General features: G+C 29.1%; 1 protein-coding gene across 3 annotated transcripts in view; it reads right to left on the bottom strand.

The window, feature by feature from the left end:
* The window catches only part of LOC136973199 (ATP-binding cassette sub-family C member 5-like), a 100425-nt gene that overhangs the window by 42722 nt on the left and 40814 nt on the right, over positions 1 to 16889 (bottom strand). For all 3 annotated transcript variants that reach the window (XM_067267909.1, XM_067267903.1, XM_067267915.1), the window contains exons 9-14: positions 12609 to 12756; positions 10199 to 10455; positions 3515 to 3763; positions 2818 to 2889; positions 1671 to 1795; positions 913 to 985 (exon numbers count right to left, since the gene is read on the bottom strand). In XM_067267909.1, coding sequence (XP_067124010.1) covers positions 913 to 985; positions 1671 to 1795; positions 2818 to 2889; positions 3515 to 3763; positions 10199 to 10455; positions 12609 to 12756 — 924 coding nt within the window. The remainder of the gene's footprint in view (positions 1 to 912; positions 986 to 1670; positions 1796 to 2817; positions 2890 to 3514; positions 3764 to 10198; positions 10456 to 12608; positions 12757 to 16889) is intronic.

Genomic DNA, 16889 nt, shown 5'->3' with positions numbered 1-16889 from the left:
TAGTGAAAGGGTTAATAATTTACTGTGCAGAAGGTTTTATGACAAAGCTTAGTAATTTTTCTTGTTTTGTTTTCCAAGGAACAAAGTCCTGATTTGTGTCATTCATACCTTTAATGATCAATTCAATGTCTGGGATGAAAGTCTCTGGTAGTGGCAAAGGGGTAGTTTTCTGTTGTTTTTGGTTTGAAGTAATTTATAATAAATTTTTTCTTTTCAATTATTTTGTTGCATAAAAAATACAATGTTCTGCTTGTCTATTAAGTTTCACACTGTTCTGATCAGTAGTTCTTGAAATATAAGCCAAATTAATAGTTATGCCTATTTTTAGGACTAGGCATATTGGAATATACTCAGTCCTAAAAATTATAGTGATATAGTGAGCAGAATTATGACATAAAGCACTCGGAAATTATTGCCCTGTCGAGGTGTGCCTCAAAAGGACATACAGAGGCTAAATTAAATCAGGCCTAGCTCATCAGATACAAATTAGGACCACATCACACTCTTAGCATCCAATGAAATATTTAAAGCCAGCTGTAATTCCAATTTTATCAACGCTACAGCTACCCAAAATATAGTGGGCGTGGTATGAAATATCGTTACAGCTTGGATGACATACTATGGTTCAGTGCATGTCTTATACCAGCTTGTTCAAATTTGAATTCTATAAACCTGAAGCTGGAATTGGGTAAATTCTGAAAAGGTTTGTGAATTGCTACATTTCACATGTTTTGCTGGAAGCTGAAGAGGTTTAGTGGTCTGAAAATATACTGGAAGAACATATTCTTCAAATCATGAAAAGTTTGTCTTCAAAATCAATATCAATTTGATATGTATTTTGTATGTAGTAAACTATGTAATTTTGCTTAGAGTATCCAAAATAGTTTTATTATAAGAGCAAATCATACTAACCTCTGTAAGATCACCATTTGGTAATAAATCTAAATCTTGTGACAAACAGCAAGCCCTAATTACATCATCATATCTATAAGAAATCGAAAATTATTTGAATATCACATATTTTATTAAAAAAAATGTAAGATTTTTCTAAAAATAGCTACTCAACCAAAATATAATTTGTTTATTTTTAAAATTAAAGTTATATTTCAAAATTAAGATCTTGTCAATGAAGAAGAGTAACAGACAGAAATAAAGTAAAATAGAAGTGTTCTTTTTTTCAGTTTCAAAGTTTAGTTTTCAAATTTATGAGTAACATTAGTACATACAAAATACATTACTAAAGATTCTGTATTGTCTGATACAAAGAAATGTATGGAGATGAAATCACAAGTACCATACTAGATGACACTAACCCTGTTGACACCACTAGAGTGTGTGTATGTGTGTATGTATTTCATATTGAATAGTTTTATATTCAAAATAAAAATTATATTACACATTTAAATTTAATGTAAATATTCAATAAAATATGAAAGACAGCATTTATACTTATGTATAATTTATTAAAAATTGATATAAAAAGTTAAAAATTCAAAGAATTGTGGTATGTACAGTATTAGAAATGTTATCATATGAAATGTTAAATTCATATTTTTCTATCAATATTTCATATTTTAAATGAACTATTTATTGTATTATTAAAATTATTTTAAAATTTTAAATTAACAGTATTTTAACTCAATTATGATAAAAATAATATGAGTACATACTTTTCTTTAACAAAGGGTAAACTAAAGAGAATATTTTCTCTTAAAGTGCTATTTAGAATCCATGCTTGCTGTGTAACAAAAGCAATTTTTCCTTTAACTGCAATATTTCCTTCCAGAAGAGTCAACTAAGAAAATAAAAATATATATGTAATAAATACAGTAATATATAAACAATATTAAATTGATCATTATGTTTATTACATTAACATTTATAAAATGTTCTCTGTTAATTCTCATTGTGGACAATTTGATCATTCATGCAAAAAACTAGATAAATAATTAAAATGAAACAATAAATAATTTAAACTATATCTTTTTTATCTTTGCAGTTTCAAAACATGAAAATAAAGTAATACATAATTTTAGCATTCATTATATATTTCTTAAAAATAATTTTAAAAATTTATTAGCAACCATGTTTCACTAGTTTTTGAGTTAAGTTTTAATAATTGTACAAACATATTTCAATTTTAGATTTTTAAAGCTGATTTTTCTTATAGCGAATTCAAGCATTAAAAAATTATTCATATCTACTGCTACCTCCAAAATCCACATCAATTGCTATTTACAATATAAATTTACCCATTATTTCAGCTAATATTATAAAATTCTTATCAAATTATTTCAAATGTTTTCTCTGAAGAAGAAAAAAAAAGGAATTGCATATCACTATGGTATTTTTTTAATTACACAATAAATTCTGATAGTCATGTATACAATCCAATATTAAAAAATTCATACACTAGTAAAGTATGACGACATAATTCAAAGTTGATTATAAAATTATAATCTAAATCTTCCAATCTATATCATCAAATTATAATCTGAAAAAGTTATATTTTAAATGGAAATATTATAAATTAAATTTGATAATTATTGCTCATATAAAAGCTACAAAGAATAATGTTATATCTAAAAATAATTATGAAATTGTTATTAGCAATAAGAAGTATTTCTATTCTTTTGAACTAAATAAATATGTAAAATTTATAAAAATCATTTATCTACACAGAATGTAACTTGTAAATAATATAAACAATATTCACATTACAATGGAAAGTTATTTTGATTGACCTTATGAAATTTCGATTAACAATTTGTTAATATCTGAAATGCAAAATGAAGAATAGTTTTTAACAATACTTACATCTCCACATACAGCTGAAAGCAATGACGATTTTCCACTTCCAACACTACCACATATTCCAATGAGTGCACCCTTATCAAATACAAAAAACTATTAATATAGAAAATTTATAAAATATTTTTGATTCCATTCTCATTTCTGTTAACTCAATAAATACTAAAAAATCTACAATGGAAATAATTGTCTAATTTCTGATCAATGATCATATCAATATCTAATACGCCACTGACAAATTACTTTCAGTTTTTCAATTACTTATTTTTTTATTTAAAATTTAATACCATTTAGAAATATTTCTAAAATTTCTTTTCATTTAGATATATAATTTTTCCAATATAATAAATCTAAAATATCAACACAGTGCCAAAATATGCTCTAATGAGGCAGCTTATCAGCCTTGACAATCAAAAATATTTATGAAAATTAATTTTTAGTCCCTTCCCTGTCTTCTATTTAATCCATGGGTTTAATGTTTTAAATAATGTTTTAGGCTTTGTAGGATATTCACTGTAAAATCTAAACTTATCTCTTTTAATCAGAGATTTTCTAATTTTCCTTTTTAGCTCTTTGAGAATGGAACTTTCTTTTTTGCATACAACTTCATTGTTCAACTTTTCTATTGAAATTGAAAACTACCTATATGAATAGAATGAAAAACTACTCTAATTTTGTATGAAACAAAAAGAATATCAATTACCTTTCTCACAATTAATTCTACTCCTTTCAGAACAGCTTCTCCAATTGAATCTAAATCTTTTGTTAAAGGATTGCACTCTTCATTTTTTGTTTCTAATTTAATTTTAACAATTTTATTGTTAGTTTCTGTTTCATTTTCCATTCCAGGAATATCCCAAGTACACGAAACATCTTTAAATTTAATAACAGTGTTAGTATCATCTTGAAATTGAGTGGTCCATTTATTTACTTCTGGTATTTGTAAAAATTTCTAAATAAATAAAAGATAAAGATATTAAGAATTCACTAACCCTGAAAATATTAAATCTAAACAAATATAATTGAATTTTTTGGGATATAAATCTGCTATATTTTAAATTTATTATTAAAGCCTATAAAACAGATGAGTTTATTATTACTTTTGTATATTTTTAGGCCAAACTGTCTTAATAATTTAAAATAAAACTAATTTGTATTCCAAAAATGAATCCAGTAATAATTGATTTAATAAAAGATAAATGTTCAATACACAAAACTTTTAATTTAAAAAATTTTTTCTATATATATATAAAATTAAATTGTCGATCACAAAACCTTTGTTTATAAGCTTCTAGAATATTTTATTGCCTGTTATTGCCTGAAGGGGCAATAAATCCAGTGGGGAAGCAGGAGAGGGTACATATTGACTTGTGGTTGAGATAGCAACTCTCTTTTATTTTCAGTGCCCTTATGGGAAGAACATGGAGACCAGTGATGATGGGACTGTGCAAAAGGAAGAGTTATGAAAGTCAACAGACTGCTCTAATCAATGAAATGACCAGGAGAAGATAGTGATTATTCAACATAAAAATTTGAGGAACTTCTCACATACTAGCATTGCCTCTCCCCTGTATTTCCGATTGTCTACTGACAGTAGTGTGAGACCACCAGGGAGGTAAGAGGAAGTCATATCTTCCTTTCTGGCGACAGGTCGGTGACCTACTCACTTGTCAAAAGGTGGCGGTTACGTTTTGTTATGCGTTACGTGAGTGGAGGAGGTTAGCAGGGCCGATGATAAGGGGTGGCCGACAGTCAAGTAAAAACACCATTTTATAACAAAACAAGGTTTATTAAAATTGAAACTAATTATAATACAATTCTACCCTCATATATGCAAAAAGGAAATCTGAGAGAGAGAGTTTACAAATACCAGTTCATACCTCTTGGCAAACTCTGTAGGAGACGAATTCCAATAAATACACTAGGTCCAATTATCCCTGTGAAAGTGGCAATAGATCAGTATATATATTCCAGGCAAAGGAGGCGAGGTGTTGAGTTAATTATCCCGAAGATGGCACTTGGAAACACTGCAGGATTTGGATGTTGGAGCCGTACACACAGTTGTGGCGTAGATTTGAGACTCCCCGAGGGGAGGAAGGAAGCATCTTATATAGCTTTTTGATGGGAAAATTGGTCATGTGACAAATGGCTGATTGCGATTAGGGTTATAGGTGTTCCTGGGATCCAAAACAAATGACGAAGTCAGATGCTAACTATAAACTTAAGTTGCAAGTTGATCTGCACACAGTGTACGAACAATAGATAGTTGACAGTTAGGGGACGAGGGTCTCATTTTTCTCAGCTAAGGAATTTTGTCGACTAAGCTGTTGTATAATAGAGGTGGAAATAATTAAAATTTCGGGCTATAAAAATCCAGATCTCACAGTAGGATTGTCATGTAAGAAAATCTGCAGATTAGACTAATATGCAATTGTCGCAAAAAGACGAAATGTCTAAGTGTAATGAGAACCTAAAGCGTTATAACATTTGATAATCATCTAATATCATGTATATCAAATTTGATGTTAATTCAACTTTGTGTTGAGAAAATAGAAACTTACATTATAAACTTATCAATGACAATCTTATATGTTAATTTTTTAATTACAAAAAACAATTATTTTTGTTTCAATGGTAATACTTATTTACAAAAGCAAGGAGTGCCTAAGGGCTCACTTCTCTCAGTATTTTGGCCGAATTAATTATATGTTAATTTTATTCCAAAAAGCAAACTGTTTGTTAAGACCAGCTGTTATGATATTAATTTTAAATTTTTTCTTTGCAACCTACAATATTCACATACAGTAATGGTGTTGCGTCACTAGTTACTACAGCATTTAATAAAAAATAATTACGAATGCTTAAATGCATTCGTAATTATTTTTTATTACTGTCATAAAAGTATATTATATTGACAAATCTATGATAAAAAATTCACTTAGTTTTAAATGTAAAGAAAATTGCATAAAAGAAAATTTCCCTATTCAACATTATATAAACAATAGTATTTTATATGAATTATTATTATTGTTACATTAACTTTACCTTTTGAGTCCACTAAAATAAATATTGATTTGAATTTTATTCATTTTTATTTCTATTGTTTTTTTTAATATTGTTTTTAAGTTTGTTTGACTTGTGTCTTAACAAGGAACTTGTAAGACGCAAGTCTTATTATTATTATTATTATTATATAATTAATTATGAACATATTACATTTTAAAATTGTTAAATTTTGTTTTCAATCAATATTATATAAAACAGTATAAGTTATTAAGTAAAAAAACATGTTTAAACAGCTAAGAGACATTGAGAATAAAAATTCCAAAATTCAATACACACTTCAATAAAATGCTAAAAAATCCTCTATTTTTATCAAAATTTTTAATAGAACTTTAAATTCTTTAAAAATAACTTTAATCACATTAATTTATTTAAAAAAAAAATGTATCTTAAAAAATAAATACTTTTAAAATTCTAATAAAGGAAAAGCTTCTATGATGCATACAAAGTATTTTAGTAACTTTTAAATAAAACATTTTTCCCCATTTAATGTATCAGTAAAAATATTTTTGTTGACAGATAATGTATAAGTTCTTACAAATAGCTTACTATACTAACATAGAAACTGACTACAAAGTAAAAGATCAAATAGATCAAATATATTTTTTCAATATCTCTCTCTTTAATGGCTCTTTTCAATTTAAAAGTTTGAAACATATTAAATAATAAAAAATTTCTTTCAAAGCTATCACAGACTTACTTATTGTTCTGTGCATCTTTTGCAGAAGTTAGAATTCAAATTTTTAATATAACCAACAAAGTGTGTGTCATTTCCATGTCAACTATTGATTGTATTAATATTCATTTCATGGCTGGATGGCCAAGTGGTTAAGGCAGTGTTTCCCAACCTGCGTGCCATGAGAGTGCTTCAGGTGTGTCATAGAAATATTAAATATTTTTTTAGAATTTTGAATATTCTCTTTTTTAAAATCTTCATTTAGCTTTCACCTTTATACAATAGCCAGTCAAAGAGAAAAAGAGGCAATCACTAAAATGTCAATTGTTACAAAATTTGCATCATCAGCCTACACCCTCACAAAAGTTGCATGCCTCTATGAACTCTTTGGAGCTTCTATAAATGTTGTGGTTTACAAGCTTAAAAACAGATACTAGCTCTTTACCCATTCATTCAAATAGTCTTTTTATTTTTATAGTATATCTGTAAAATTGTGAGTTTTTGTCTTGGTAAATTTAACTTCTGTAATATCAAATATTTTTTTAAAAAAATCAACCATAATTTATTTTAAATTTAAACAGTTTTTTTAAATCAACCATAAAATTATTTCACAGGCATCTTATTAAATTCAAAGTGTGTCATTAGTCCAAAAAGATTGGGAAACACTGGGTTAAGGCTGCGGTTTTCAATCCGTGGTCTGCAGAAAACGGGTGGTCCGTGAAGCCACTTCAAGTGTTCCGTGAAAAATCAAATATACAATTAAAAGTTGTTGCAAAAAAAATACAATACAATGTAAAATAATTTTTGTATGGGAATGTAATTAGCAAATGTCAATGTCGTCATCTACTTGACTGAGTGCCCTTTATTTCAAAAAGATTTGCCACCCTGCTGTAAAGCTTATATATTGTAAGTGTTCTGCAAAAAAAAAAAAAAATGTCAAAGTTTAGTGTTCCCTGACTTCAAAAAGATTGAGAATCACTGGGTTAAGATGATAGACTGCCATTCTGGGAAACTAAGACTGAATCTAGACGGGTTAAAAATCCTAGGAACATTTAGGGAATGGTCTGTCCAAATATGTTAGACCCCAACCCTCTCCACATGATCACCCCACTGTGGACATGGTCAGCCAGTAATGGACTTGCTAAAAAGGCCATTTTAATGGCCACAGGGAGGAAAGAATCTTACAAAAGAAAAACTCCTTATTTCAACTATTTCAGTTTCAAATCCATAAAAATCCTTTTATTTTATTCTATTATAAATACTCTTGCTATTTTTTCTCTATCTCTTTACAATTTCTTCTAATTTGAACAGACTATTAGAGCTTATTGTTAGAGAATGACAAGCTGCTAATCATAGAACTATAGATCTATTGAATATTGAATAAGGTGATTTTATAGATATTTCTGTATATATATAATTTTTTTTCTTATATAAATTACATTTGATTTTGTATATACAGGTATCCCTCATACAACATAGTACTCTACATAGGGTTACCAACTGTGTCATTTTCACCTGGAGACTCCAGTTTTGGTGACATTTATCCAGTCTCCAGTTTTAATAGTAATTTCACCAGGAATATCAATGTTTTATTTATTATTCTTTAATATGAAAATTTAAAATTGGTTTGTTAATTATTCTGTAACATTCACATTATTCCTCGTATTTCCAGATCGAAAACTTTGTTGAAAATTTGCATACAAAATCATTATTACGATAAGCGCCATCTACATTTCATTACTAAACACTCATGTCATCGAGATTACTGGAAGGGTCGCCATATTTCGCTACCATAGGCAGCGTTGCCAGATTTGGCTACTTTGTGCAAAATTTGGCTATCCTTTTATCAGTTTGGCATAAAAAATATCATTTGGTGCATTGGCTACTTTTTGGGCTACAGAAATTTGACTTGGCTGCATTTTTGACTACATATTATTTATAAATATATTATTTGAATAAAAATGCACTTTAAAATGGTGTTTCGTCGTTTTTTATTAATTAGAGACCCAAATAAAACAAATATTTGTGTTTTTCAAATAAATTTTTGTTTGTCTCCTTTAATAAATGAATTTATTTATTTCTAAGTAAAAATTGAAATTGTCTGTAGAAGTAATTTTTTAAAATATCCTTTTTTGTGATAAAGTTTTAATACTTATTACTATAATGAAGATATTCTATATGACAAAATAATTTTAATTCAAAATAACAATTTAGAAAAACTTTAAAATGAGGAGTTATCAACAGAAAAAATATGGGTGTCTATTTTTAAAACCCTTGATGTGACTGAAATCAAACAAATTGTTGGCAAAGTTCTAAGCGTACCTGTAAGCAATGCATTTGTGGAAAGAATTTTTTCTATAATGGAATCTGCTTGGAGAAATGATAGAAGTAGAATGCGAGTGGAGCTCGTTAAAGCAGAGTTAGGCATTCGAATTAATTTCGACATGAGCTGCGAAGCTTTTTATTCTTGTTTATTTCAACATGACCAAAAAAAATTATTGAAAGTAGCAAAATCAGAAAAAAATATATATAATTTTAAGAAATAAGAAGCATTACAATTATACTTACTATATAAAATAATGTTGGATTGTTAACTGTGTAATACTATATATAAATATATATACTGTACTCGTATATGATAATATAATTGTTGAATAAATAAAATATTGTGACTGTTTATTTTGGGGGGCAATCTTCCAGGCGAGTAGTTGGCAAATGTTTGCAACCCTAACTCTACAACACAGTTTGGGAAATCCTCCATACAAAATTTCACAATTTGTAAGTGTAAACTTTGTTATTCAATATTTTCTTTTATTCAAGTAACATGCATGTTGTCTCAAATTTGACCACAAATTTGAAAATATTGAAATTTTAAAATTATTTTGTGCTTTTTGTAAAGTTTACTTCAATGAAAACTGATAGAACAAGAAAACAAAAATTGCATTAACTTTCCTATCAACTAAGTGTCGTCATTGCTTTCAGACTTTAGCCCTTAAGATTGTCACTGTGGTTGTTTTTTTAATAGATTAATCTTCGTATTTAGTAAAGTTTATTTAAACATATTTAGGCAAAAAAAATGTAGGTAAGTGTTACTAAATTTTTTAAACTGTAGGTAAGCAATCATTTGTAAAATGATGAACAAAGTACAGTGCTATCTCAGTACTTGAACAATTCAGTATTCAAACACAAATTCTGGAAAAAAACTGCTTAGTACTCGACTAAACAAATATGTGCTAGAACAAATTTTCAATTAGTAACATATTTATATTGCTGATACTTCTGATCAAGATCAACAAAAAAGTTCAGATGATGAAGATACTTTGTAAAAAGAAAATGCCCTGGTTTAACTAAAACTAATATTAATGCATAATACAGTACATTTAATTACGATTGTAATTAATTATTGATTGCTTTAATAAACAAACTTCTCAGTAACAAAAAAGAATAGTATACTTTTGTTAACTTCTAGAACATAACCCCTTGTTTTGCAAGTCCTTTTTGTATAGCATGGATTTACATAACATAGCACTTTTTTGGAATGTAACTACTGTGTTATATGAGAGATACCTGTATAAAATTAAGTTTAATCATATGCCATCTGATATAATAGAGTAAATTATTTAAATATTGATAATGTAATATATTTACTTGTATTCTTTGTAACCCAACTCTTCCTTCAGAAATTCCTTTGACAGCATAAGGTAAAGTTCCAATAGAAAACTGCAAAGCTAAAAATACAGATAATACTGTAAAGGCAAGAGGAGCATTTAATGGATTACCACTTAATGTATGACCTAAAAATGTAGCTACTGTTGCAATTATAACAATGGATGGAGAAATGCTGGTGGAAAGGCTTTGTAAAAATGCTGATTTTTGAAGAATTTTCTTTTCTTTCTCACGCACATCTAAAAATAAAATATAATTTACATAAAGTTAATTTGTTTTTTTGATGACTGATACAATGGATAATCAAATTCTTAAATTATTTAATTAAATTCTTAAAATAATTTTCAAACTTATTTATAAATATTGATCTCTAATCATTTATAAATAAGCAAACTAACATTTATTTCAACAAAATGTAATGTGAAAAAATAAATGAAATATAACAATGCTATATACACTATATAAAATAATTTATAGAAAAATAAAAATTATAATGTATTTTCATTTATTACTAAATACAAAATGAGAAACAAATAATAGATAAATATAAATTTAATTATATATTTGACTTATGGATTTTTTGAAATCAAAAATTTGTCTTTTAAATTAAATAAATGATTTGTTTAAAAAAGACAAAATAGTTTACAATTTTTATTAGTATTAAGAAAGTATTAAACATTCATCTTCAGAAATAACACAAAATGTAAATATGATTTCTTGTACTTTTGAATGTATGAAATAATTAAATTATTAATAAGACTTAGATTGTTGGCAAACCCTATTATTATTATTATGCTGGGTTTTGTGAGTTATACTCAGTTGACACTGGTGACTGTGTACTATGCTGGACCAGAGTCAAGGCATAGTCACCAAAACAAAACACAAAAAATTAAAAAGTGTGTCAGTGTGTGTGTCTATATTCAGGAATTTCCTAATACAGTAGAGAGTCGTTAATCTGAACCCCAGTAATCGGAATTGCCAGTAATCGGAACGATTTTCAGTCGGACTGTGTCGTGCTGAATCGAACATTTTTGATACTAGATTTACTTCTAAAGTATAATTTTCATGTTTTTATATTCTTCAATATATTTATTTTGTTTGTACAAAATGCAGAAATAATTTTTAACGATACGATAGCCTCGATTATTATTATAAAAATTTTTGTTAGGCTTAAAATTGACGAAAATTCAACACAAAGCGACATGAAACGGAGAAAAATTTGAACATCGGACAGGTTAATGTATTTTTTCGTACATAATCGGTAATCGGAACAAATCACTAATCTGAACAACCCCAGTCCCCAATTGATTCCGATTAACGACTCTCTACTGTATCTAAAAATTTCAATTCATAGCAGATGTGTGTTAATAGATATGACTAGATTAATGTGCATTCAATTAAAGCTTCTTCTCTCAAATTGTATTCACTTTAGAATTTCTCAAACAAATATTTTGAGTTTTTATTGTGTGTAATTTTAAGCCATTTGTATATTTTTAGATTCAATGTTGCCTGGCATTGTGTGATTGCATAACATTATGCCAGATTTGTATAGTGATAGATCTTTTGCAATAGTAAAGAATGTTTTATTGTAGTGGTTAAATTTATAAATTTTAGCTTATTAAATGTTAATTAAATGTTTATAACTATTGTAGTTAGCATTATATTCAAGTATGGCTGAAGAGAGTCTTTGTAATAAAAATGCATTCCAGTAATAAAAGTTGCTTATCAAAGTGTCATTGTGATGTTCCTTATAACAGTGCAATAAGTCTCCATATATAACTCCAGAAATTGTTTCAGAAATCCTAAAGTGAATACATTTATGTGCATTATAACTGCCTCAATTTTTCATGATCATTCTTATGTTTTATGCCATCTTCACAATGAAACAAATACTGTACATAAAATGTTTTAAAATTTTATTAACTATTAGAATTAAAAAGGAATCTCTACTTTATAACAAAGATTACTGAAAATAAAAATATTAATGTGTATCAACAATTAAAAGGAGTAATTAAATATATTATCAATTATAAAAAATATAAAATACTAAATACTTAGCTATATTCTAATGTTTATATCCATATTTTATGGAAGTATTTTTTGAAATAATTTATAATAATAGAAACAGATAAATTGAATTAAACATACAGTATTAAGAGAAGGAAAAAAAGCAAATTTACTAAACTTAATATACTGCTCAATAATAAAAAGGAAATGTGAGAAACCAAGAGATAAAAGAATTCTGGTGGCAACAAATGAAAAAATTTAAAGTTGAACAGAAAGAAAATGTTTACAATACTAAATTAAGATTTCACAAATAAAAGATAGTACATTAAAATTACTTAATGTTACAATCAACATTTTAAACAATTAAAAAAACAATAAATAATACCAGTAATCTTTTTTGCAAAAGGAATTTCCCAAGCATACATTTTTATAAGTTTAATACTAGTAATAATTTCATTCATTAGCTGAACTCTTTCATCTGTATATTTCACTGCTTTTCGACGCAACATGGTAATTAATGCAGCCATACCACCCTGTAAAGTTATTTAAAAATAAAATTATAAAACAATAATAATATTTAATAATCTATTAGATTTTCTGTAGGAATAAAAGCATTACTAAAAACTAATCAATTATCATCATCTCAAAAAATAAATCACAACATAATGATGTATCAAATCATTTGTTTCATTTAAACTATAAAGAGTTTAATGCTATATAACATTCATTTTTTAAGCATATAATTCTTAAATTTTTGTAATCCACAAAGTATATATAAACATTATGTACTGATGCAATGCATGTTCCAGACTACTTACTGCATACTGTATATTAATATTAATACAGAGAGCAAATGTCAGATCAATAGAATTTTTATGGACAACCCTTCTTTGAAACTTTGCTTTCTGGTTGACACAGAGGCAGACACATCAGTCATATCAAAAAGATTTGTTGCATTCTCTATTCCTTACTGAAGAGACAATATAAAATAAAATAATCAACCATTCCAACTTCAGCAAAAATTCTTTAATCCTAAGAACGTTTTCAAACGCATTAAGCGTCCATCTTCAGTTACATCTTTAAATTAAATATGAAATTCGAACTAATATTAAATTCGAACAAATGTTACATAAATTAACGGTACGATTACAATAAATAAATAAATACATAAAAAATAAAAAATAAAAATAAAATAAAATAAAATAAACAGGATTATCGTAATTTACAAAATTATGTCAATATTTCATCAACAAATAAAAATAAAATAAAAATAAAACAAAAAATAAAAACGAAACTAAAAAACAACGTGCGGTTTAAACCAATCACGGATTATCGCTATATTTCTTTACAAATGCCTTCATCCGTCATTAAAGATTTAAAACAATATCAGCTCTAGGATTTATCGTACTTCTATGTTTAGCCCAAATCATCGCACAAAGATTTCCAAGCTGTGGAAAGCCCATCAGCGTCCCTATAATTAATGCATTGCGTACTTCTCTGCGCTCTGTGGATCTCCAATTTTTCGAAAAATTTTATTGCGTGTCTCGATCTAGTAGCCCTGATGATAGAGGCTTGGTCCCAAAAGACCGTGATGCCTTGCTGCTTAGCATAACTGGCCAGGACGGTACTATCAACTGATTTTTCCACCGATCGCTTGTGTTCATTAATCCTCTTTTTTAAATTTCTCAAAGTTGCCCCTATATATACTAATTTAGAATCGAACCTATGATCCCTTAATGGTATCGAATAAATTCCTGTTAGTGAGTTACGCTCATACTTCATCTTATCATTCCTTAAAAGCTTGTATATGGTCGGATTACGTCGATAAATAACCTGCAAATTCCTACTCTTGGAAATCCTTTTAACTAACGGCTTAAGAAAAGGAATGTAATCGAGGATCACTTTCTCTCTTGGTTGGTTTCTACTCCTCCCACTCGTTCGGTTATGGTGTTTCTTGATGAGAGCATCTATTTTTTCTGTTCTGTAGCCATGTTGCAAAGCCGTTGTTCGGATGTATTGTAGCTCTTTAATAGTATCTAAAACATTGGTGCAGTGTGTGTGCGCTCTCTGTATCCACGAGCGAAAAACTGCCATCTTGATATGCCCCGGGTCTGCAGAGTTCCTAGGGATAACGGTTGGGACTGATATCGGTTTCCGATAGACATTCGTGCAGATTTCCCCTCCTACACATGTTATAGTGAGATCCAAGAAATTAACACTATTATAACTTTGCTGATCTAACTCTAGAGTTAAACCATAGGGGTTTTGATTCATTAAATCTATAAACTAACAGACAAATTACGATAATCCTGTTTATTTTATTTTATTTTATTTTTATTTTTTATTTTTTATGTATTTATTTATTTATTGTAATCGTACCGTTAATTTATGTAACATTTGTTCGAATTTAATATTAGTTCGAATTTCATATTTAATTTAAAGATGTAACTGAAGATGGACGCTTAATGCGTTTGAAAACGTTCTTAGGATTAAAGAATTTTTGCTGAAGTTGGAATGGTTGATTATTTTATTTTATTTCTCTATTCCTCCAGAAAAACTTATCCTCTATGCAGAAAACGAGAGGCAAATTACAACTTATGGTACCAGGCTGCTTACAGTAGACTTAAATCTCCATTGACGTTTTTCTTGCCCTTTATTGTTGTCAACATCAACCAACCTATCCTGGGTATCAATTTTCTGATGCACTTCAACCTTCTCATTGACATAAAACAGAACTGCTCAACTGATGCACAACTAAACTTAGATCAAAAGGATTAACAACAATGAAGCTGCCAGCTCTCACCAATATCATGGTTCTGTTGGGGAATTCACCTTAGCACAAATTGCTAAGGTGAATTTCCCAACAATTCCCAAGCATCACTAACCTATCCAGACTAGACAAACCGAAGCTGGTAGTCCAGGTTTTCCACATAGAAACGCATGGTCTGAAAACCATGCCATCTATCACCAGACACCTTCCTTGTGGCTTGCAATGAATTTGACTTCATAATGGCCCAAGGGATTATTTTCCCATCAAAGGGTGCATGGACCAGCCATGCATGGTAAAAAAGCCAAATGGAGATTGGTGCCCATGTGGTGACTATCGCTGCCTGAATTTGATCACTCTTCCTGACAGGTATAGTACATAGTACCACACATATAGGATTGTACTCAGCTATTACATAATACAAAAAATATTCTCCACCCTAGACTTGACATGAACTTACCACTAAATATTTGTCAATCCAGCAGATGTCCCTAAGACAGCTGTGACCATACTATTTGGATTATTTGAATATCTATTCATGTTGGACAAATGTTCCAACAATTTATCCAAGTGTTGCATTGCCTCGATTACTGCATTCCATACTTCAATGACATCTTAGTAGCATCTGCAAATGAAGAGAAACATATGCAACACCTCCATCAGGTTTTCATGCAACTCCAAGAACATGGACTCACTATAAATCCTTTGAAATGTGCTCTTAGTCAGACTTCAGTTCCCTTCCTCAAATGCTTAATTTCTTCTTCCAGTATTCAACCCTTACCTGAGAAGGTACAGATCATTCAAAATTTTCCACAGCTGCAAACAATCTCTGAACTACAATGTTTTGTGGCAATGTTAAACTTCAACCACTATTTTCTTCCAAATGCTGCAGCCATTCAAGCACCTCTACACAATTTTTTGAAGGACACAAAACAGAATGATAAACACAATATTGCTTGGATTGCAGAAGTGATATCTGCCTTCAATCAATGCAAAGCTGACCTAGGAAAAGCTTCCACGCTGACATTCCAGCCAAGTAACAGCAAGTTCTCCTTAATGGTTTATGCTTCAGATCTCGCCATTGGATCTGTTCTTCAATCTCATAACAACCAAGGTCCACATCCCCTAGCCTTTTTCTCCTGTAAACTAACAGATGCAAAATGGAAGTATAGCACCTATAACAGACAACTTCTTAGTATGTATGCACCAATCAAACATTTTTGATATCAACTGGAAGGAAGACTCTTCATCATCTTCACTGACCACTGATTTTTGCTTTCAACAAAATGTTTACAGCCTGTTCTCCTCGCCAACTCTATCAACTCAACTTTATTGCTCAGTTTAGCATGGATCTGAGAACACCATAGCTGACACACTCTCTCAGATCAACAACATTCACCTACCCCCTCTCTGGACTTCACTGCAATAGCCCACGAGCAAAGTAAAAATGAAAAGCTTCAAAAACTAATATCCAACTAGCAATCCTCTCTACAGCTTCTTACACTCAGCTCTAAGTTGCAGATCATCTGTGACACTTCAAATAATAAATTCTGACTTTACATCCCAGTCAGCTTTCACCTGAAGTGTCTGAATGTGAATGTTGAGCAACTCACAAGTTAATCCAGGCACTTGAGCAACTCACAAGTTAATGCAGGAATGTTTTATACAATCATCAATGCACAAAGACATCAATCAGTGATGTTGAGCTTTGTCACCTGCCAATGTAGTAAAGTCGGCCATCATACACGAAGCCCTTCACAACACTTTGATCTACCATAACAATTTGACTATGCACAAATAGACATCTTGGGACCATTTCCCTCAGCTGAAGGATTCTCATACCTATGTACAGTACATGCATTGATCAATTCACCCATTGGCCTGAGGATACACTTATCT

The sequence above is a fragment of the Centruroides vittatus genome, unplaced genomic scaffold (assembly GCF_030686945.1).
Source record: "Centruroides vittatus isolate TY-2023 unplaced genomic scaffold, ASM3068694v2 contig_1074, whole genome shotgun sequence".
NCBI classification, from domain to species: domain Eukaryota; kingdom Metazoa; phylum Arthropoda; class Arachnida; order Scorpiones; family Buthidae; genus Centruroides; species Centruroides vittatus.
The sequence above is the reverse complement of the archived record's forward strand: the minus strand, read 5'-3'. Positions and strand labels throughout refer to the sequence as shown.